We start from the raw sequence: 25,933 nt of genomic DNA, 5'->3' as shown, positions 1-25,933 counted from the left end.
GGAGACATCCTGGTTTTGAAAAAAAAAACCAAATGTTCTGTTCTTTGTTTGTAAAGCATTATTTTTTCGAACAAGTAGTGAGTTGGGAATTAAATCAAAATTTACGACGGAATAAAATTATATAATAAATTTTGTTTAAACTTGTCTTATATACATATGCTTCGATTTTCCGGTTTTTATCTTACAAAGAACTATCTTAATTTACGGAAAAACTTACGAAAAAAGAAAAAAAAAATACTGTAATCCTAGATTTGGAAATGTACAATTGAATACTTCTTTTTACATGATCTAAAAATATTTTGAACCTTTTTTGTCATTATGAACAATAATTTTGCATCCTTCTGTGTATGGGAAGCTATTGAATGCTGGCTTGTTTAAGCATGTCGTATTACAAGAAATATATCTACTAAAAATACAAAAGAACTCTTATATAAATATTTCACTAACACTTCAAACATATGTGCGTACACATAAGTACACTTACCCCTATATACGTAATAATTCATTTTTATTAATTAATTAATTATATTATAATTGTTTAATTAAATTGACGATTGACTTGAAATAATTTATTGAATGAAGGCAATATTGTTTTTGTTTTTATATTCAAAAGCAATAAAAATAATAATAATTTAACCGCAATTAATATTTTATTTTACAGTTATTTAACAAGCAGGATGTGTTATTAACTCTTTTAATTTATCAGTATTTTTATAGTTAAAAACAATTTTTAATTTATTAATCGGAAAACGTCATAAACATGTGACATAATTTCATTCTTTTACACTTGAACGAAATATTTCAAATTAGTACTTGACACGTGACTTTTTTTTCTTGTAATAAAAGTAGTTCTATTTAGGTCACGCGCCAGACAGACTTTATTTGAGACGCTTATTTCAGAACAGCTTGAAATTTGAGTGACTATTTGCAAGAATCTTAAAAAATTTGTAGTCAAGTACATCTCTTTCGAGTATCGTCGATCTTTTGTAAATTTTGCCAAAAGCTTGAAACTCAATAATAATAATTGATGTGTAATAATAATTGTATGAAAACTGCAAAAATAAAAACTTCAATAAATAAATTTGAATAAAATATATCAAAATTTATATATTTACACATATTTTGCAATTTGAAGTTTAACTATCGGTTATAATTAATATTTGTGAAATAAATAACAAAATTAGAATGTACTTGTTTCTTGACTTACATCGCTAATATTGGTTACTAAAATATTCTACTCATTTCCTTTCATTTTTTACGTCCCATGCACTTGAAGTAATTCATAATCTAGGTGTAAGTTTTAGTCTTGACACAGATCTAAAACAGACTAAAATCTAGCTGTCATTAACCTAAAATGTATCTACCTTCACGAACATAAATTACATTCATAATGTGCAAACTAACTTATCAAATAATATTTCATCAAATACCTGTCAACATAAATTTTTGGCCATATTATCTTAATTACTGTAAAATATGTATCAACACTGCACATATATAAAATTAAAATATGCAAATCCCTTAATATTTGTAATTAGTGTTTAGTGACTTTGACAAATCAAAAATGAATAAATAATAAATAAAACTAGGGGTTGTCCAAAATAAAAACCCTTTTATTCTACGTTGTAATAATATAAACACATTTTACTCGAATGCACATTTATAATATAGTAATTTTATTCAGTTAGAAAGTAGTTAAAACATCACCCAAGCCAAGTACCTACTCTAACATGTACATACCAGTCACTACTAGCTCTTCATATAATAAAGTTAAATACATATTTAAATGAAATCACTGGTTTAACTCAATAATCTAATAATAAAATACAAGATACGTTTTTCGACATTTAATGTGCTTACTGCGATTCTATTCTAGTATATAGACTGGCCTACTCGAAAAACTTTGTGTATTTCTTTCTATAAATGAGCCTGTATTCATGAAGAAGATTAATAAAATCAGTTATGAAAGGAAAATAGTTTATATAGATCAAATCTGAGGGGGGAACCAACCCACATCTTCTGACATTTCGAAACAGGACTCTTTTAAGACAGTAGGTACAGATCCTACCGGCTGCGCCATGAAATAAGCTACCATTCATCACCAACTGAAGCTTTACTCAACTCAATAATTTACAAAGTTTTTTGTTTACATGCTAGTAACTTAGTTACAAAATTCATTATAGTTTAAAAAAAAAAAAAAAAAAAAAATCAAATATTGATGTCTGTGTCATACACTACACAATGAAATGATCAAGCCTCCTTCCAACCTCCTTCCAAAATTCGCCAATATTTTCCATAAACACCGCTAACGTTATTCAAATAATTCTTTGGGCAGAATTTTATCCAAGTTTTAGTGTTACCATCCTGTACTATAATACATCGTTTGCATATTTATAAAGTGTGCCAAAGGGGCGTTAATTCATTCAATGTGAGATGATGATTACCCATTGGCATGTGTAATACACATTTCCTTTAACACTCTCACCAAAAATATATAAAATTAAAAAAAGTATATAAAAATATTTTTTTAAATATTATTATTGTTTTTGATTGTTATCTCAAAGCACAATCCACATCATATCAAAAAATTATTATTAAAATTCTTTATTTCTGTTTATTAGTTATGTTTTACATATAATTATAATAATTTTAATTTTCGAAAAACTTTTTTACAATTTGCTTAATAATCTTATTTATATCATTCTGTTGAGTATACTCTGAGCTTTGTCACCTTTTCTACAAGAATACAAATTTAGGAAGATGAGATCGTCCGAAAATGTAGCTGGTCTGGAGCCAGGATACATTTTCGTAACTCATATCAGGATGGTCAGAAAGAAGGTTTTTTAATTAACAAGCTTTTCCTCTTTGAAAGTTTCCATAGGCTTCTGTTTTATTGAGTACGATATTTGTAGAAGAAGAAAATTAACTAAAGAATGCAAAAATCATTTCGTCTGACACTTGAAAAAGAAGTATGCCCGTTGATCGATGTACTGAAACTTGATTTTTGCTTGCATTTTTTTGAAAATTTTCGTCTTATTTGAAGTAATTAAAATTCATAGATTTTAAGGTGGGCGCCATAAAAAATTTTCTAGGTCTTCTTAAAGAAATGTTTCAGCAAATTTTCGTAAAGTTTCGTCTCAGAAGTATTTTAAAATGAGTTAGCTATGAGCTAATATCTTCCCACGACCTAGTCTAAGACTACGAAGGTCTATGATACAAGAGATGGTATATCCTTTAACCGCACGATATATTTCATTAAAATTTGGATATATACAACAAATTTTACGAAAACATTACTTTATAGTGGATATTTCAACAAGCTAACCGTCGCGGTCGCATAAATAATAAATATGGGCATTAAAAAACGGTTATATATATTATTGTTATATTTTTTATTAAATAATTATGTGAATTCTTCTCGGATATATTCATTTGTAGGGCCATAAAATTTTATGTATTTGTATCAAATGTATATATGTATTTTTTATATGATTAATTCGGTTTGCATGTGTATGGTTCGTTAAATCGATTTGCTTCCTGGTACCATTCAGACAAAAATATAAACACTGAATACCTAAAATAGAAGTTCAAAAATTGTACAAAGAAACGCAATAGTTTAGATGTATTGTCTCAAAAAAAAAAAGTTTCGACTAATCATAGATTCTAAATCATTAGCTCTGTAAAGTTTTTGGTTATCTATTAATTTTTAAAAAAAATATCAAAATTGGAAATCAAGAAAAAATATTTTACAAACAAATTCAAATTTGATATTTCTTTCTTCTTCTCTATTACTTTTAGCAGTAACTAAAGCATTTAATACAAAAAGTACGATCACCGTAAATTAATTTTAATTTGTTTGAAATTTCTTTAAAGGATAAAACAAATTCTAAACACTTTTTTTTTCAAAACCAACTAATTCGTTGATAACTTATGGGTTATTATAAAAATTTATTACATTAAGTACCACATATGACAATAAATATGTACTTTTTTTGATCTTAAAAAAAGATTTCAAACTCAACGCTTCTCGTACATCGTACAAAAATAATAAATACAAACTTCCAGAATAGATATCTTGTTTTTGTTGACAACACATCACAGACAGCAGAAAAAAAAACCCTCCTAGTAAAAACTTTCACACTCTTTTGGTACAGTTTTAAAAACTTAGTAGAAAGAAACATGTGGTGTTTGTTAAAATTACCCTGTTTTATGCATTTTTAAATAACCCCAAATTGTATTTTTTTTTCTTCGTATTCCTTTTCTCCCCCGATATCGTACTAAATCATTCACATATGCATAGAAACGAAAGGATCTTCAACAAAACAGTCAAAAAATATAATATATCTTAAAGTCTTTAAACTATTTGCTTCAATGATAAAGATCAGTGAATAATATCGTTATTCGAATATTTATAGTTTTTAAAGAAACGTACCCAAAAAAACAAAACTAAAAATAAATTTTAAAATTGTTAGAATTAGAAATAATTATTTTTGAAGCGTGAACACCACGAAATATTATTGACTTAAATATTTTTTCCGATTTTGTAAATCATTTTAGCTGATGTCAGATAATTTCATTCAAATTACATTTTATAACTTTTAAATTTAATGGAACAATTTTCCTTATGTCACCTTTGGCGGATGGGAGCTAGAAAAAAGCAAGTCCTGAACCGAAACTTTTTTATTTCCTCTCTTTTAACTCGTAGTGTTTGTATGTCTGCTTGTCTGCCAAAAATACTTTGGATCGATTTTTAACTCCTTTCCCGTGATTCAATTCAGCTGAAACTTTGCAGACAGACTTGTGGCGAAAACGATTATTTAATACAATTTTATTAATATTATTCAATAATACATAGTTTATAACGAAAGAGACATGATTCCTACCGGATGGCCACGACATCTCTCTTGCTTGTTTATCCACTGTTTTATGTGTGGTTTTTGGTTTATCAAAAACGACTTTGATTTCTTAATAAGTTTTCTCGTTTGATAAATAAGTACGTAATTGACAAACACATGTCAATAAAACAAGAAGCCATGCACTATGCAACTTACTTTTCTTGTAAAATGGACTTTACAAGTATATGATTCCATTATAAAAATGTATTACAATTTTAACTGTTTTTTTTTTTGCCATAGAAAAAAAAAACACAAAGTACGACATACAGTATTGTGTATAACATATAGTTGGTTCCATTAGCCGCCACCAAGTCGGTATGTAATAGTAGTCATGTGAAAAATGCCAAGCTTTTAGGTTAGATTGTCGTTTTTGGAGACAAAATACGATGACTGATTTACCATTAGTTTTAATACATATTTATGTTGAGAAACATTACACAAAGCAAAAAAAAAAAAAAAAAATATGGAAAAAAAATAGTTAAACGAAATATATATATACACAAATATAAAATTTACTCTGAGTACACACATTTTCTCATCTTTTAATGGATTTTCACTTTTTTTTTTGCTGACTTGTCTTGTGTGAATAAAATATTATGAGACTTATTGTTTATATTATTAAAGACAACCATTTTAGATATCATATTCGTTTGGGAAGATGAATATTTACAATAAAAATGAAAATAGTTTTTTTTTGTCCTTTTAATATTTAATGGTCTTCTTTTTGGTATTTTGTTTGTAATGTAGTTTAAAAGCTAGAATCATTAATTACCCAAAATTAATTTTACCTAAACCAAATCAACAAAGGCTCGAACTATTTGGTTGGGTCAAGAAAAAATTTTATGTCAAACACAAGGAATTAATATTGTTTTGGTTTGTGATTCTTCAAGTCTGTATTCGTTGTGTGCGCAGTCATGGTAGGGACAATAAAAACGATGCTAGCGCTTCCAGTGAAGCATTTTACTTGTACATCGCAATTATTTATTCCATTTCAGTCATGTTTTAACAAAATACAATTATTTTTGATTACAAAGTTTTAGTAAGAAATCAAACCTCCAAAATAGACAACAAGCATCCATTGGATATGTTGGCAAAAAATGTTTACTAAACTAGATCAAACTCTCACAAAAACAATTATAAAACTGGAATCCGTTCCTGTTTCGTTCTTAAAATTATCTTTTAGCATATCGAAAAGTTTAAGTCTTACCATTTCATTGCCCTATGAACAAGACCAGAAGACAATTAAAGGTTAAATCTTGTGTCATTTACCAATTTATCATGTACAGCTGGGAGCGATCTAAAACTTAAACGACACACAGTGAAATTCAGTCTTTCAAAAGTTAAAAATGTTAAAATTTTATTTTTCAATCCACTTTAAGCGCATATTATAAACTAAGGTTTTTAAAAACTTACCGTAAGCATATTTTGCCATTTTAAGGAGTAATAAAGGTGCGTTAATTTCGACCGTGTTCGAGTGTTAGGGTTATGGAAGCTATGCTATAGTTTTTTTGTTTTCACTTTGGCCTTTCAAGTTAAAAGAAATTTATTCGAACTATGCAATACAATATAACATGTGGAAACATGCCGGAAGTTTGTAACCTACGAAAGGGTTGCTAAAATAGTGCAAATATAAAAACATTTTTCGTCAGTTTTTGGCAGACTTTCAAATATCGTAAACTCTGATATCATACACTCGAGCCACGGTTACAACGTAAATTATTTTTGTTACCACACTTACCTTTATCAATCCATAAAAAAGCAGACAAAAAGAATTAGTGAAAATTCGTTTCATGATGGGTTCACGATCTATTTCAGCGATATATCATATATTATCACATAAAGATTTTTTCCATCCATCTGTGTTATATATGTGTATTTGGCGCGTCTGGTTTTCACAAATAATTTTCTATGTATTTTTTCTTTATTTTATTTTTAATAAATTCTCTGTAACTTGTGTTCTTGCGTATATAAAATGTTCAAAAAGTTATACCAGATGTTTATCTTAACAAGTTTCATGTTTTTCTGATTATTTATTAACGTGTTTATCATGCGAATGTTTTTAATATATATTTATTTATTTTATTTTTTTTAAGAATTGTATCAATTTCAATAATCTAAAAATGTTATTTGCTATTTCAATAATTTATATGTTAATTTTAATGGATTATGATCTCAATCTTTTTGGTCATAATTGTACTTGAAATATTCGAAGAATTTCCTTTTTATCAAATGGAAAACCAAATATTGTTTTATTCATCTTCTTCAATTCAGAATCATAATTTTGAAGCTCGGTTGTTTGAGCGCTGGACTGGCAGGTTGTGGATTCGATCCCTGTTCGAGAGTTCGTTTAGCATACCTTATCATATCTTAGTAACGAAAAATGTAGGAGGGAAAAAATTTCGTTTTCGATTAATTTTTAATAATTTAGCTCCAAGTATCTGTTTTTTTTTTCCCAAATTTATTTTGAAAATGTATTGGTTTTAATTACTATAAAATTAGTGTAATATATTTGTCAAACATACGGTAAAAATATTTTTGTAAGCTACAAAATGATTATAGGAGCTTGTACATAGTCTGTAGGTCTCTTTACATGTCTTACAACATATACAGCGAAAGATACCTTAAAATATTGTATGTTAGTTATATTATAGAAAGAGTGTATTCTTCTAGCTAATAGCTTTTTACTGATGGAAAACAACTTTTCCACCATTTTCATTCTCTTCAATGCATTGCACACATATACATAGTATATGTGTACATAGGTACACATATATACACACATATTCACACATATAAACACAAAGCAGAATATCAGTACCTATCCCCGCTACCTATTCCTTTTTTTCCGCTACACATATACACAGGCATGAATGGTTTACTTGTAGTATTACGTTCCGTTTCCTCATCCCAAAAAAATTACTACACAAACCTCATACTACAACGTTGTCAACCAACAACCATTCTCCATTTATTATTTTTCGTTTCTGTTGAACCTAAATGGTTCTTTCTGGTGTTGTTGATACTATATTTATTTACAGGGTGTATCAAGAGTAAGGCCTATAAAGTCTGAAATCATTCATGAAAAATAATCTTTGTAGTCACTTAAAACCAGAAAATATGTAACAATTTGATGTACCCGAATGACCCTGAATAGTTAGATGGTATAAAAATTCTCACTGAAGCTTTGAAATTTGAAGCATCTACCCAATCGAGACAAACGTACATCAATGCGTATTTTCCTATTACACGGCTGGTTTCATCAGAATATTTGTTAGCTTTGATAAATGAAAATCAACTCTACGATTTGAAGAACGCCAATACTCTTCTTATTTGAGATACTTAAGGAACTGAATCTAACGTCTTTTTCGAATTGTTAATGTAACTTGGATCATAGTCCAGCAGCAGACTACTACTGAAAGGTATCTTTAGACAATTAAGTAGTGTGTACATATAAAATACGCGGTGAGTTTTTATTTGAGTCATGCCGTTTTGTATTTTCCTTTTTCCTTATACCCTTCTGACTTCGCAGATCATTCTCCCAACAAATCCACAATATACGATATACTCATTCAATAGAAAACATTTATTGTATACGAATATATATGTATATAAATCTATTTGTTTTTAACACACATGATCGTGTATCGTGTTTTCTTTGTTTGTGATATTTTTGTTGTTAGTTACACCTCCTGTTACACCTCTCACTATATAATGTATACTTTACTCACTATGCCCACACTATAGTGTGTATAGTATATACAGAGGGGTGCATAAGTAGTTCTTTAGCTACAAAAAGATATCTTAGTTATTAATTATTGTATAGAGACGAAGCTCTGTCGATTTAAAAGTAATAATTATGATAGGGCTTAAATCTGATGATAGTTCTATCAAAAGCATGTGTATGAGAACCTTAAGATCAGGATTTTCAACTATTTTGTGAAAAACTAAAAGAAACCAGACAGGCGAACTGTACAGTAAAGTTTTTGTTTGATAGTTGCGATAGTTTTCGAAGTGTCGTAGTTTTCAGGTGCAGAAAAAAAGTTTCCATTGTTCAGAAAAAGCAAGAATAAGATTAAAATATTTTAGTAAATGATTTGTATATTAAAAATTGAAACGTTATTACCTCAAATATCAAAATGTAAGCGAACTTGTGTCAAAGCAAACTGAAGGTAGGCTAATTTCTTAGAGATTGGGTGCTTTGAATATAAGTCTAATGGTGTTTTGACAAAATAGAAGCGAAAAGCCTTTTTAAAACTTTTTCTTAATATATTTTAAAGATATGAAAACTGTTTTAGATTCATAATTTCATCTTTTCGTGTTTTTAATTCATAACTTTCTTAATTTATTTGGTCCACTTGAAATTCGACGACTTTCAGAGAGCCTTTATTTATATTGACAGATTTCCTTATAGAGATATTTAAGTGTAGAGATTAAAATGACCCACTGTGTATATTCTACTACATATATTGAATCATGCATCCTCCTGTAAAACAACATATATACATTATTATTAAATTGATGATAGTGTGAGGTGATAATGTTGATGGAATGAAATGAAAGACTAGGAAAATGTATATGAGGTACGTAGTGGAGAAAGCAGGATGGGTAATGTTGATGGGGGTGTATATTATCCTCATTGACGGTGGTGGTACCATCTATATATTTATTTTTATACACAGTGTAACCTGGTGTTGATAATAAAATATGTTTTGGGAAAAATTTTTGGAATGTGTATATACAAACATGTATATGTGTAGATTCCTTTTAATTGAAATTATATTAATGAAAAACTATTTCAATTTATGTTTTACAAAACAAAAATGTGTATGTAATTTTGGTATGACTGTTTCATACCATTTTCCTTACGTTATAGTTAGAGGAGTATAGCTAACACAAAATTCCATTGCCTCAAAAACAAATAGCCATCATCCTACGAACTCATATTTTATTATGAAACCGACGATGTACATTGGTTTCAAATTTTAGGTACTTTTTATAGAAAGTCAAGATCCCCTATACATGCTATTTTTAATATATTTTTCCATATTCCTACATAATACCACAAAACATATTACAGCCAGTCTGTAAGATTCAATGAACTAACGCATTTTCATTTAAACAAATTGAAAAAATTAAACAGTAGCTAAATCTTTTGTAATTATCATGTTTCTAATTTCTTAATTTTCAAAGAAAAATTTCATGTTTAATTTTTCTTCTCCCCATAAGCACTACGATTTTTACGCACTGATTTTGGAAACTTTTATATTTTAATACAATTACGCAACGGTAGCTTCCAAGATGAAAGAATCCGGGAATCCTACTGTACGCGAATCCAGCGCACGAAAAGAGCCAAGTGATATACAGCAGTCAGTTATTAATTCTCCAATCAATCGAAAGAGTGTTTATTCCTTACACACAAAGTTAACTGGCAAAAGTTTTCGAAAACACATTGAGACGTTCTAATTTACGTATCGAAAGTCATGACGAAAATCCTTCCAACACCGTCTGTGAACTATTGAATGTTTCTTGTGTAGTTTGTCATAATATTCTGTATTTACTACTTTTAAATAAAATTTGTAATACTGGGCCTCTTTTATCTTGGACACTCTGTTTTTTTCTGATCTTAGTGTGTATGTATGAATGTATGTATGTATGGATGTATGTTCATTCTTCTTGCTTGTTTCTTATCTTATGCTTGTCTGACACTATTTGTTTGTAGTTCACTGCTTTATTATTTGAAATGCCTCGGCGTTTTCATCTGGAAAATCATAATAATGTACATTATATATATATATATATATATATATTGTAAAAGCGTAGAAGAGTTTTCCTTCGTTTCAATATTACAACATTCTATGTACAATATATACAAAATATTTTATAAACTATGTCTCAGTGAAAATTTTTTTTTCACTAAATTTTATTTTATATACATTTTTTGTTGTTGTTGTTGTTATTTGCTAAACGAAAATTCTTTTCGATGTAAAAATATTCAATATAAAATTTTTCATTTTGTGTTAGTATAGTGTTTTTGTGTCATTTTATCAAAATTGGTTTTTTTCTATGAACGAAAAAATATCTTAGGTCTACCAACAAGAAAATATACAATTTTTATAATTGAACAGAAATATTCATTTATTCAAACTTAAGGAGGTTCGACCAAATCTTTTTGAAAAAAAAATAACTTTGAGCTTCGAAATTCACTGTACATATAAATAAATACGTAATTCATATAATCCTAAAATTTGAAAACGATTCACCGTTTAGTTACTTATAAATTTTCTTTCTGCCATAAGATTCTTCCTGTGTATAAGGAGAAAAAAACTTCTTATATTCAAAAAATTAATAAGAATACATATTTTATGAAGCATTCAAAACACTTAATGAAATACTCTTGTGTGGGTTTAACTGTACCAGATTTTAATCGTATTTTTAACAACAGTAAAATTGGTTTCAGTAATATTAATTCTGAAGTATATTAATTGTTGTCTAGTTAACTTTTTTTTAAAGCCTAAACTAAATATAAAAAAAATAAATAAAACAAAAACACTAATGGTTAATTTTTGATTTTTTGAAGGGTTCAAATCCAAAAAAAAAAAAAAAAAATTTACAGTACAGTCAAAATAAAATAAAAAATTAGAGGATGTTTTGATGATAATGAGATATGTTTGTATGTTGGGTTTTGTATGATAAAATAAACAAAAAAGACAGGAGAGATATATTTAATTTTTGTAAACGATAAAAGATTTTTATGTTTTGTTTGTTTATTCAATTTTTACCACAAGTGCTTGTAAAAAACATATTTAATATGGGTCATAATATATCACCCATCAATATTCTGTGTTATGTATATAAATTGTGATACCACAATTTTTATTTACTAGACAGTTAATAGGGTTGTAATTATTATTTTTACTATATTTTTTTAATGAATAATGATGATCTTTTAATAGGTCTAGCGTTAGGTCATGCCAAAAATGTAAAAGATTGTTGTACAAGTTTGAAAATTTGTATTGGTTCAAGACCAAGGAACATTTTCGAGAGATTTTTAGACGGATGAATATCCGATTTTTCTTTCCTTTTTCAATTGATAGAAGTACGTCTTGCATCTGATGACGATAATGTTAATTAATTTGTTATAAAATTATTATCTTATTTGAACATTATTCTCAACCACTATTCATCAATTTTATAATTCCCACGCATTTTAAAATTTCCCAGGATCTATGAAAGAAAAATTTCGTTTTAAATAGTGAGAAAAATTTTTAAAGTGATTAAGTTCACTACGATTTTAAAGATACAGGTAAATAAATTGCAAATAAGTTGAAATAAGACAGACAATTTTTAAACTTTAATAAATACATATAAAGTTTACAGGAGAATCAAAATCTCTATTACTGTAAATATAATAATTCTTGTGCTCTTAAATTTGATTATTATTTACACTTTGTGGGGAGAGTTATTTGTCTGTAAATAATTAATTTACAGAACCGTGTAAAATCTTTACAAGACTTTACTTATTTATACTTACATACTTACATACTTCTTATACTTATTATAAAGTCTTGTTTATACACTTTAAGACGGTACTTTTCGACTTCTGTGTATAAATATTCTGTGTTATTATTAATATGTATAACACCCTTAAAATTTATATATCTATAGGGGTTAGTTAGTTCACTTCAGTTTTGGTACTTTTCCATTTCTTCTGCGAACAAAACTTTCTTATATTTTACTACTTAAATAGTTCAAATTTCAATTTAATTTAATAGTAATTTTGAATATTTTATAAAACTTTTTGAACAAGATTCATAAATATATTTTGTATTTGTATGTAGGGTAGACATTTAGCTTTTTTATTGAACGAAAAATAATTTAAGAAAATTGAATGTATTTTGCAATGGATTTTTATACCATGTATATATGAAATATACAAGGTATATTAAGTTTAGTTCCAAGTTTGTAACGCTTAAAAATATTCATACTACGAAAACAAATTTTGATTAGGTGTTCATAGAATCACCTAATTAGTACATTTTCGGTTGTCTGTCCGTCTGTCTGTCAACACGATAAACGTCAAAAACGAAAAGAGATACCAAGATGAAATATTTACATCGTACTTAGGACGTAAAAAGTAAGGTCGAGTTCGTAAATAAGCAATATAAGTCAATTGGGGCTTGGGTCCGTAAGACCCACCTTGTAAACCGTTAGAAATAGAACAAAAGTTTAGATGTAAAAAATGATCCTTATAAAAAAGTAAACAACTTTTGTTTAAAACATTTTTTTGTAAACATCACTGTTTCCCCACGAGGGCGCAAATTAGGTGCAAATTTTATAGTATGTTTTAATATGGGAATATCAGTTATGTGTGTGTGGGAATATCAGTTATGTGTCTATTTAAAAGTGGAATCTTTTTTTATTTACGTGACGTTAAAAAACAAACTATTGCGTCATCAACATTGTCTATACATGGTATTTCAACAATTTACTCAGTCAATTGTTTGTTTTTCACATTTTTTATATTGTGGTGAAAAAATATTTTTCTCTTCCTTCTTCGCCTTGTAAATCCACGCCAGATAATCTTGTAAGAAAAGTATTTTAAGCCTTTTCAATTATATTTAAATCATGATTCAGTGGAATTCAGTTCTCGCTAAAACAAAATTAAACAAACAAACAAGAGTTTTGCAAAAATTGATCAAAGCGCTTTGATATGTTTTTTAAGCAGGTTTTTATATTTAGATTGTGTTTATTGACCTTTTCGTTGATAAAATTGAAGAAAAAGAAGGTAATTTTAAACAAACTGATTTGCATAAAAATATTCGTAACGATACAATCTTGCTATCAATAATTATTTTCACTTACGAATAATTTTTTTTTAATCAAGAAAACGTAAAAGTATTTATCGATAACTGTGTTTATACACTTCTCAAATACATGAAACAATAATTTCAAATATGATACATACTCACGGAACTTCCATGTTCATGAATGCATGTTTTAAGTTATAGTAGAAACAAATCTTAGAAGTTTTTCTTCTACGAGAACACACTATTTGTGTATTTGTTTGCAACATTTAAAAAGATAAGAGTTTTAATGTGGGTCCTCAATTTTCTACAAGATTACCTATTCCCACCCACTCGTGGTTTACATAGTAGATGGCACTTAGTCTCTCCTCGATAGTAAGCGAACTTGGTCGCCTTGATAGTAAGAGAAAATATTTTCAGGGGCTTTAAGCCTACCAGAGACAAACAGAGTGATAAATCAGAATTTTCTAGAAAGTTCTAGAATTAGTAAGAATTTTCCAGATTATTTGAAAATGATCTTAAATGCCCGATATTGTTCAAGAATGATCTAAAATGTTGACATTTTTAAAGAAAGATTTACAAAATTCTAGAATCATCCAGATTGTTGGAGAATGTTCTACAAAATTCCTGGGTGATGTCGATTTTCAGGAATATTCGAGAATTGTCGAGAATGATTGGAAATTTTCAAGAATGATCTATAATATTTTAGGCTATTGAAAAACGATACAGAATGAGGTGGCTGGCTTCCAAATCCGCCAATCTTTAATAATATTTTTTTTTTCTTTTTTTTAATTTAAAGAAATTTTTTTCTACCTTTTAGTTCATCTAGTTACAAAAGCGTGTTTTTTAGTTTTTTTAAACTATTATTCATTTTGTGTTTTTTAGTTTTTTAGACAATTATTTGTCAAAATTCAGTATAATTATGGTGGGAGCGCAAATAAATGAATATATTTTCAGATATGGAAATCGTTAATCCTAAAAGTTCTAATTAGGATAATCCTAATAAAGTCCTAATTAGGATAAATTTCGAGTTTATTTGACGTTTTGAAGCGGGTCAAAATTATGTTCAAAGTTTTCGTTACATACTAACATACGTATTTAGCTAATAATAAAAAAAAAAATCTTAAAAATCTCCCACAATACTTGGTATGGTAAACATGGATGTAAAAGAATAGTGTCTATAAGAACTTTATATTATTAAATAAATATATATGTATAATGTTTTTTATCTCTTAATGACCTAAACCATACCATATAAAGTGTATTTACTTGTTTTCTTCATAATAGATAGAGAATGTTATTTTAATCGGAATTTATATTATAAAATACATTTATTATTTTGATATGAAAAATTGATTATAATTATTATTATTATTATTATTATTATTGCATTATTAGTTAAGGTTAGTTTGTTTCAATTCAAAAACTTCTTTTTTTCTTTTATATTATTATTCTATAAAATAAATAAAAATGTAATACACTGAATCAGTTAAAGAAATATTAACAATAACAAATTAATTTTAAATGTGATGACGTAGCAGCCAAAAATGCGCTCTCGTTATTTGCGCATAGCTATACAAATTTATTTAATTTCTTATAAGTTGGAAATTTTGCTAATTATTTTAGATGGTTTATTGTCTTAGAATACTTCTATTAGTTCTAGGGCCATACGTGGTAGTTGGTACTCATTTTAGAAAGTTAGAAATTTAATACAGTCGGATACCTCTTTTTGAATTTTGAAAGGTGCAGGAAAATTGTTACTTACAAGAAAAGCATTGGACACCTTAAAGATTGACTTATGTCTAGCAGGCGAAGAGAACTCTGATCTTATGAATCGTGGACAAAATGGGTCTTAATTTTTTATTCAATTATTTTAACTTATTTAAATACTTTTCCTAATGAATATTTCTAGAGTTTGTGATTTCCGCGTGATTGACTATTTAAATTGAATGCTCTTATATCATATTGTTAATTAATTAATTTTTAACAGTAATTTGAAACATATGTTAATTAGTAATATGTAGGTACTTACACAAACAAGCATATATTAGTAAATTCCCTTCAGGGATTTATCATAACTAAGTGCGATTTCGTGTTACTATTTGCTTACCTATACAAAATGATATTTTGTTTTACAAGTTTTTTAATTAATTGTCCAAGTACTATTAGGCTAATTTTGTTAAAATACGGCTTCTGCAATTATGTTAAAATTAAATGAGAACAATAAAAAACTGTAGTTAACATACATTTAGACAATAAACTTTTTTCAACGGTTAGCAAAGCTTATATGATGAAGGCTTTGTAATTATCAGTATTTTGTGGTACTTTGTACTTTGTAAAAACAGGAATTATTTTATAGGAATTAAGAGAATTTTAATTTGACATTTTCTATAACATTAACATGTAAATAATTGCAAATTAGTCATAATAGCCTCCTTTATCGCCAAAATTTTTCACTGGAAGCGCTGGCATCGATTTTACTGTCCCTACCATGACTACGCACACAACGACACTTGAGTTCGTCGAATATGTAGCAATGAAATAAAATTAGCGCCAGGAAAGATAACTTTTATCATAATAAATGTTTGACATTTCATGAGAAACGAATAAATTTAATTAATACATAAAATGTTAATTAATATTTTTTGGCAATCTTAATCACCAGGACTCTATATATAAAAAATTACATATATATCAGACGCGATAAAAAATAACTTGAATAAATTCAATCAGTTGGTGAGTTGATTGAATGAACCTCTGTATAAACAATATATGTTAGTGGCCCCAACAACTGACTAATGGATGAAAGATATATATACATATACATGAACAAATTGCTCAAAGGCATCAAATCCAGTTGACAAATTCCAAGTAAACGGCTTGCAACACTAGGAAAAATAAAGTCTCTGTGAAAGAGATTCTTAATAAATGTGTTTGTGTGACTCATTAGTTAGAATTATCAACAACAAAGTTGTATATTATTTTATCCAAAAAACGAAATGATAAATATGAAACTTTATTGAATAAGTTTTTTTATTTTGGAGGGTTTTTTCTTCGTTGAAAGATCCGCGCTGGTTTTTAATATACAAATTTGTGGGTCTGCATCACATCTCAGACATTTAACTAAATATTTAATAATAATTATGATTAAAAGGAAATTGTTGAATATGAGAAAGAGATAGAGTGCATAGCAAGCAGCATTGCTTGTTGTGTTTTTGTTACGTTACTTACACACTTGTATACAAACGAACTGGATTAACAAGTTTCAAAATATAAATAACACAAGAGAATGAATAAAAACGGAGACATATAACAACAGGGCATAAGCAAAACATATATACTAGTACAATGTGATTGTGTATTATCGATAAATAATTGATTCAATATATTGGTCTTTACTTTAGAGGCTTGTATATAACTTCGAATCGTTTTAGTAGGGATGGTGGTAACAGATCTGACTATGCTAAATAAATTCTGAAGATAAAGAAACAAGTTCAGTAGATTACATAGCGACTTTAACAGTCGGGGCACATTAATAAGAAAATTTGAGTCGTTTTAAATTTTAATGGGCCCTGCATGCATACTGCTGGACTTGTTCCTTTATTTTGCAGAATTTATTTAAGGCAGTCTCCTTTTTATTTTCATTTTATTTTAGACTTTTAAGTGTCTCAGCGCTAAGAACCCTATTATTTAAAAAAAATTAATTAATTAAATAAAATATATTAATTTTGATACCCTACTCGATAGAATTTGTTTATTTTTTAAAATACCGTATTACTATTTCGCTCTTCAAATTCACCATTTAGCTATGTTTGTTCAAACATCTATCAAAGAACACTTGGGTTTTTGTAACAAATATAATGATACCTTAAATCTAGAAATCTATGGTGCCGTTTGGAAGATACGACGTAGAAAAGAAATTTACAAACAAATATACATACATACAAGATACGCGCGAAAAACATAACCACTCCTTGACAGTCGGGAAGAACCACATATAAATGTAATAAAATCACCTGGTAGATAGATATACACACATACAAATACAAAACATTAAAAATATATATAAATTTTATAATATGTATAAAGAAAGGTATTTTTGTATATATAAAAACCAAAAAATATATTTTTTTTCCAAAAAAAAAAAATTATATAGATATGCAGACAAAAAAAATATATTTAAATGAAATGTGACACTGAAATGACAAAAAAAAAATGGGGAAAAAAGTATAAATTTTATTATTAAATTAAACCTGAATTTTGTATGTAGTCACAAAGTAATGTATATATTTTTAGTATATTTGATTATTATGATAAATTTATGTGTTTTCAAAATGTTTTGTACTTTTTTGTATTCGTTGTGTGCGTAGCCATGGTATGGACAATAAAATCGATACCAGCGCTTCCAGTAAAAAATTTTGGCGATTAAGGAGGCTGTTATGACTAATTTGCAATTCTTTACATGTTAATGTTATCGAAAATGTCAAATTAAAATTATTGAAAAATACGAATTAATTAAACTTAATGCATTAAAAATTGTGAAAGTAAGAAATCAAAATGCACAAATATTATTTTTCAAATGTAAATTATCGTAATTATTCATTTAAATTTGTGAGACAATATTATTAAATTTTCAATGTAAGTCATAAAGCAATCCATACAATTATATATGCATCCATACAATTCTATAATGAAAGAAGTATATCGTTACTATGGAAACGCCTACAATAAAACTCACACACAGTGCGAATGGAATTTATTTAAAAATTTTAAAAAATAGTCTTAAGCTACATTATTTTGTTTAAATGTGTATTGCAGGCAAATCCAAGTATTTGCAGAAGTTACTTTGTATGAACAGGAATTGTCGATTAATGAAATTTCAAGATAATAGGCTAGTTTATGAAACAAGCGTGAAAAAATTTAACGGTGACTCCTTTTTTCAACACGTTTAACTTGAAATATAACTTTCCATCAATTTCCATCGTCCGCATCAGCGCTTTAAACAAAAATTGGCGCTATAAATATTTGACGCATGTGCAGGAAACGCGAGCAAATCTTTCATGTATCGCGATCATTGGTTACCGAACGGTTGACGCAAGTGCTGACGGGTTAATATAAATATAAAAGTTAATCTTCGTTTTAAACATGTGCAATATAATTGAAGTTGACGTTGAAAAAATCTAGCATAAATAAAGCATAAAAGTGTATAAAATACACAAACACACAAATGACTGTTGCAGAAATGATTACGATGATCAAGAAAACAGATAATAAAATCCAGTCGGTTTGTCTATCTGGTTATCTTGTAGATCGGTAAAATAGTGGCTTGGTCATATAACTCGCTGGCGCGTTAACGTTATTATATCATTTTTATGAACTGTAACATAAATATAATTCACGTTACAAATAATTAAAAGCGATATTTTGTCATCAGTCAAATAGAAAAAATAGCCAACTTGGGTTTTGGATTTTTTATAAGGCAACAGGTAAAAGCTATAGGTGCTGTAATCAATCTCAGCCCAAGTTCACAAACTGGTATTATATATACAGCCATGTCTGCCTTACTTTACTGCTAAATTATTGAATAATTTTTTTGCAATAATGTAAATTTTTATACAAAAGGTGTAAAAATTGCGCGTAGTATTCTATCTGTATTATAAGATTATACATTATTGGTTGTTGCCTATGTATGTAATAACAATCTTCATATAAAGAATGTAAATACTGTTTATATTAAGGGTGCCTGAGCACGGAATTATCAAGAATATTGTAAAATATTTTTAATTTATTATTTAGGTTAAAGTTTTATTGTAAAGTTCTTGTTGGGAAAACAGTATACGACACAAAAGTATGTATGTACTTGCAACAAAAATAAAAAATAACGTAAAATTTAGTTTGTAAAAATTCAAAAGAGCCATTTGAAGGAAATTGAATGGTATTTTCTGATGGCGCAAATTTTTTTGAGAAAAATGATAAAACATGACTTTTTCGATATTAAGGGGAAAACAATTTCTGGAAAACGTGAGAAAATAAACGTCAATAACGCTCAAAATCGATAAATATTAATAATGATTTCAGGAGGGAAAAAATTATTCTTTCTATTTGGCATTTACAGCTAGCTGCTACTTGTTCGTAGATTCTTGTTACTACTTCATATTATTCCATAGATACATTCTATGTCGTACAAAAGTCATATTATGGTCAATGCATTATTTTAGTATACCATTTATCATGCGATAATATGGTGTTTAAATTATATAGAGTGCATAATGAAAATAATGGCTAGTAATCAGCTTTTAACGTTGAAGAAACTTCTATTGTCTATTCATCTGCTAAGCAGTTCCTTTACAAACGTTGTACTTTATGTTGATTAGTCAAATATGTTATTGCATCAATCTGTTCCTTCCGATTCCAAATGGCAAAGTTGCTAGACATCTTATTCGATCTTAACGAATCCTCATTTATTCATATACAGTCTCTTCAATCAGTAACAGCAGATGACAGTAACAGGACTGTCCTCGATAGAATATTAACGTTTTCCCTCTTTTTTCTCATCCCTCGTGAACCAGAATAATTGAGACAAGTTTTCTACATCTCTACAAGACGGCCGTCGAGCGTATTTAACGTATGCTATTTATGAAGCATGCTTCAATATCGCGAAGCTAACTAACAATATAATTTTTACTTAAATACCACGATAAAAATTTTATTTTGAGTATCGCGGTATTTATATCAATAACTATGCCTCAACTAGAAGGCAACAAAAATTAATTTTTATAAACGAGCATTCGTTTTGCCTAAACCGCCTGTAAGTGAAAAAAATCACTCTTAAATCTGGGTAAGCGAGACTTCATAAGCGAAAAAAAGATGAACCTTTGAACTTTTGCTAATTAAGATTCGACTGTATTTCATATTGAACATCCTGTATAAAAATGTATAAAGTAATAAAAAAATCTGTATTATTAATGTTGTGGTGTTTGATTTTTTTATTGTTGTTGTTACTGTTATTTTTCCTGCAAAACTATGTGCATTATTGCATTCTTTTATCTTGTAGTATGTCAAAACAGTATGTGCAATTATTCATATTACAATTTTATTTTTAATAAATTATTTATTTTATTTGCTTTATCTTATTTAAAAAAAAAAAAAAACAATAAAATAACTAATATTTCAACAAGAAATTATTATCGATTTAGCGTCAATTCAACATAAAATAATACATTAATAATCTAGGATAGAGTTCCATTTTTCGAGTTTAAATCACAATAATTAAACCTTTGGTTTATGCCGGACTCCAATAAGTAAAATAATCCTTTATATCTTACAATATTTTTTAATTTAATTTTCTTTTTAAATTCCAGTTCCCAATAAAAATTATAATTCATTAATATTTCAAACTTCATACATTCTAAATTTAAATGGAATTATATTATATGTACAATTAAAACTAATTTTTCTTTTTTTATTGTTTCAGATGCAATGGGTAAGTGGATACAAAATTCTGCACAATATTGGATTCGACAAAAAATTATTCCTCAATATTAAATATAAACAAAAATCTAAAATTAATTTCAAAAAATATTTGAAAATTCCAAAATTGTTAAATTTCAGGTAATTCTGGTTAAGTTTTAAGTTTGTTTTGTGAGTTAATATTTTTAATTTTATGTTAATTAAATTCAATTTTCCTTTTTATTATTTTATGATAATTTGTACCCGCTATTTTTGCCAGTAAATTTTTTCTAATTTTCTTTACATTCCAAAATAAATTGATTGCGAATACCAAATAACACTCTTTGGTTTTCGTCATGACAACTTATTAGTGGAGCAATCCATTTTACCTCATCTCTCGTGTAATCTAAAATTTTAAAACAGAAAACTATAACTATGACAAAATAATTGACTATATTCCGTCGAAGCCTAGGGTAGATAATTTCCCGGTGCGGTCAATTGTACACGTGAAAAATTGTCACCAAAAAATGATTTATGTATATTTTCTTTGAGTTAAGTAAAGCGAAAAATGAAACCGATGTATGAAATATACTGGAAAGGAAAAAGGGGAAGAATTATCGCATACCAAAATTATCTTTTACACTAGGCTCTAGTATAAGATTTGTATGTCACAGCCAACTAGCCTTTATTTAACGGAGTCGTTCATCTAGAGGCCTGAACAATAGTCAGTCATTCAATCAAATAGTTAGACAAATAGCTTGGATCGATAACGTTTACAATGTGAATATGGCTTCGATACAGAACAATAATGTTGGTATTTCTCATAGTTTGATTAAATTAACGCAAAATTTTCAGAACTGCTTTTCACGTCAAGAGTTGCTGTGTTCAGATACAAGCAACGGCGACGAAATTTCATACAATCAAATATATTTGAGAGAGGCTTCGGCAATTCAACTCTTGGTGGCTTTCCCAAAAATGAAGTAGTAAGCCTGCTGTGAATCAGTGTTGCAACAATTGATGTGCATTTAACGACCTTAACTAGTAGAGTACTATAGAGAACAGTGCCCTTTTAATCAGCCCATGGTAACATCCCTTTTATTACATAACATAATATAGTTCACACACACTCAGTACATTTTCCAACAAAGAAAATTGGAATAATTGATATATGTAGATAATTTATGTCTTAAAGGAAAACGTACCATACTTATGGAGGTTTTTCAAGATACCCTAATAATTTTCAATGTTATATTTAATGCAATACCCAATAGTACATATCTAGAACACTAGGTATAGGTGTATTGGGAATATCTAAGAATAGACAAAGATAGATAGATTATAAATGTGTATAGGTTATGAAATCGCACGTATATGAAATACTGATGGGAATATTGACGAAAACAAAAAAATAGGGAAAATGTTTAAGAATTCTGTCACCTACCATATAATAATCTTTATATAATAGAAAATCTTACATGGACCTATAATATAACTAGTACCTACATGTTACTTTACTATACACTAGTAAACGTGATCTGTATTCAAAAATATTTTTATAACCACTTATTACACAAATATCAATTTGTAATATATGTGTTTTTCTATTTTCCACACTTTCCCCTTCGAAATATTTTCTTACCCCATTGAATACTAAAAATAATTAGAACAGAGAAAAAAACATTTCTTTTTATCAGAAACTTTGACTTTGCAAATTTTTATTTTATTCAAAAAGTGTAAATTTACCATTTTCTTAGCGAATTTCAGAAGGAAATAGAGTTATTGCTTTTGTACTGATGATAGAATTTCGAAAAAATTTCATTAAGGTCCAACTAAAATTTGGTATCAAGATGGGTTCTGTATTAGAAAGGTCAAGTTTGTTAATTAGAAAAATCGACTATTAAACAAGGGGTGGAGAGGGTTGGTTTGCGCAAAGTACAAAATTTTAAATTTTTTCAAAATACTTAGTTTTTGAAACAAATTTTTTGAATAACTAAAAATTTAATATTCGATTTTAAAAATATTTTTTATTTTTTTTTAATTTCTGAGGGAATTTGCTTAGGTAACGCAGCTCCTGCTCTACAAATTTTTTTTCTGTCAGTTCAGTCAGATAGAAATCATAAAACTGACCATTCATCAAAATTTTATCAAATAAAATTACGTGTAATACCTTATATGTATTTGCTTGGTGTGGATTTGATCGCGTTTCTAGCACATTCCTTTTTCACACCGATATGATTCGTGTTTAACATTATAAAATATTGTAAAAATCTTTTTATATAATGTTCAAAATCGTCCGTCCGTCTCTTTAAGTATGACGTGTATGATGTTTAGAGGATGATGAAATTCTGTGCGTTTAGTTACTAAAGGAATTTATATTCAATTCGATTTTATTTTACATTTCATGTATCGAATATTAAACAATTTATTGTAAAATGTATCGATAACTTCCATTATTGGTTAAATGAACAAAGTATCTACTTTTCAACACTTTTGTTAAGTTACCACTAACATGACATTCAATATATAACAATGGTAGAAGAAAAAAGAAATAGAGATGTTGGGGGACCCCCGGTACGAATTATACCCCTTTCGTACCTTGGTACATTATAAATGTTGTGCTAACTTTTTGTTATTTACATGATATTTTTCTGAAAATTCACGGTATTAATTTTAGAAGTAAAATACTTGTTTGATTCTTTAAACATTCTTTAAACGTCAACACAATATGTGCGAACATTATGTTTGGTTTGGTCAGGATATTTATTATGACATAGCATAAAAGTTTCTTTGTACTTACTTTAAATTATCACTGTAAGCTTTAACTTCTGGTAACTTTCACAACTCAATTTTTTAAAATAATAAAACATAAAGTTTTGACAAATACAAATTGACATTTTAATCGATTTAAAAGGTTTTAGTTTCCTAGGAAACCTTCATGTCGGTTTTTGGTGTCGTTTTTTTGTTGCACTTTTCTTGGGTTTACCTTTCAACCAGCAAACAAATCTAAACGATAATGTACGATAAGAAACATAGTTCCAAAAATGATGAAAGCTAAATCATATTACTAAAACTAACCATAGAAAATGTCTTTTTTGCACCATGATCTGAAAATATCCTAGAGTATTAAGTAATTTCTATAAAAGGGCCTTTAATGTCGAATCATAATATTTATCAAAATTTTAACAAGAGGTTATACATTTCTTTAAGGTAAAAAGAACTTGGCCTTCACCAGACCCTTTATCAGCATTATTCAAGCTGTTAGGAAATTCGCTTATAACGCCAAGAAGTCATTATGGCAATCACAATAACGCATAATTTTTAAAAAAACAGCTATGTTCTTTGGAATTATTAGATTAAAAGATTGGGCTATTTTTTATTAGATATATATTTCAACAGTATTTAACAAATTACTATGGTTTCTTAATATTCGTCTATTAATTCAACGCTTGCTGAAATCCAGTTTTAGTTATCGTAATTCTAATCTATCGGTAGTCGCATAGCAAAAGGATTGCCTAATATAACGAAAATACAATTTTTACGGCAACTTTTAGATTTAATTTACAATCTACTATAAATTTGTTTACCCCTGGCCTCAAAAATAACAATGTTTTAAATACGGAAGCACTAGGAAATAATTTATTTTGATTATTTAGCAAGAAGAAGACAGAAGAAATGAAATATTTTAGTCTTCGCTTTGCTGTAAATACAACTATTTGATTTCATATTACATTAATTCTCAAACCAGATTATTTTAAGGTTTAAATCTTTGTAAATGACTGTTAAATAAATCAAATACATTAAATTCGAATGTAATGGTCAAATCGTAGAATTCGAAATAAAATCTTTCGATTAGCTGTACGAGATGTGAATTTTTTTATTTGTCCTAGCATTACCACAGAGATTTAATATAGGTGAATCTACCCATATAAATATGTTGTAAGATGTGAAAATATTCAATGATAGTGTAAGAGACATTTTCTCTGTTGAAAATATTTTCATTTCTAGCGACAACGAGTGAACGTGTATTACAAATAGATTACGTGATAGCGTCGTCGGTTCTTGTCAATGATGGGTATATACGCGGACCACATACACTATCAAAATGGGTGATGTGATACTGCCATACATACGAATGAATAAGGACCAAAAACTAAACTTATATTATCCTCCCTTACTAGAAAACCAAATCTAATACCTCTATAACTACCGTTGTTTTTAGTTGTACTCAGTGATATATTATAGTTGTTAACTAATTTATTTGACATAAATACTACTACTTGGCCTTGGTAAAATTATATAATATCGAAGTATTCACATAATAAGTCTCTTGGAAACGAACTCAAGCAAACAGTGTTAAAATACATTTGTCTGATGATATGAAACCAAAATCGGCCGTTTTAATTATCAGCCAAAATGTATTAATGTGTAATTAGAAATGTATGCTTTTCTAATTACAGCATGAATAATGAATTATTTCAATTTTTTCTATTGGCAAAATTATTTAATTTTTGTTTATGTAAATACCTCGGTTCCCATCGGCAAGCCACACAACTAGCTGCCACTTGAGGGGGGAATTGGGTTTTCATTGATTGTCACGTTCTTTGTAAGGCTATCTATATTATTTAATGAAACCTATTATTTCAAAACTATGTAGATAAAAGCACGCATATTTCAAAACTATGTAGATAAAAGCACGAACTACAAATTATTCACAGACCCTGGACTATCTTTTGACTTCGTCACTATATGTTTCCACTCCTTTTTGCTTGATCGAATATATTTTTA

The 25,933-nt window shown here is 27.8% G+C and overlaps 1 protein-coding gene across 3 annotated transcripts in view; it reads left to right on the top strand.

Annotated features, from left to right (window-relative positions):
• The window catches only part of LOC123294097 (homeobox protein homothorax), a 530,011-nt gene that overhangs the window by 229,653 nt on the left and 274,425 nt on the right, over positions 1 to 25,933 (top strand). For all 3 annotated transcript variants that reach the window (XM_044875178.1, XM_044875177.1, XM_044875179.1), the window contains exon 8: positions 21,174 to 21,182. In XM_044875178.1, coding sequence (XP_044731113.1) covers positions 21,174 to 21,182 — 9 coding nt within the window. The remainder of the gene's footprint in view (positions 1 to 21,173; positions 21,183 to 25,933) is intronic.

This window comes from Chrysoperla carnea, chromosome 2 (genome assembly GCF_905475395.1).
Source record: "Chrysoperla carnea chromosome 2, inChrCarn1.1, whole genome shotgun sequence".
Lineage (NCBI taxonomy): Eukaryota > Metazoa > Arthropoda > Insecta > Neuroptera > Chrysopidae > Chrysoperla > Chrysoperla carnea.
This window is presented reverse-complemented; position numbering and strand designations above follow the sequence as displayed.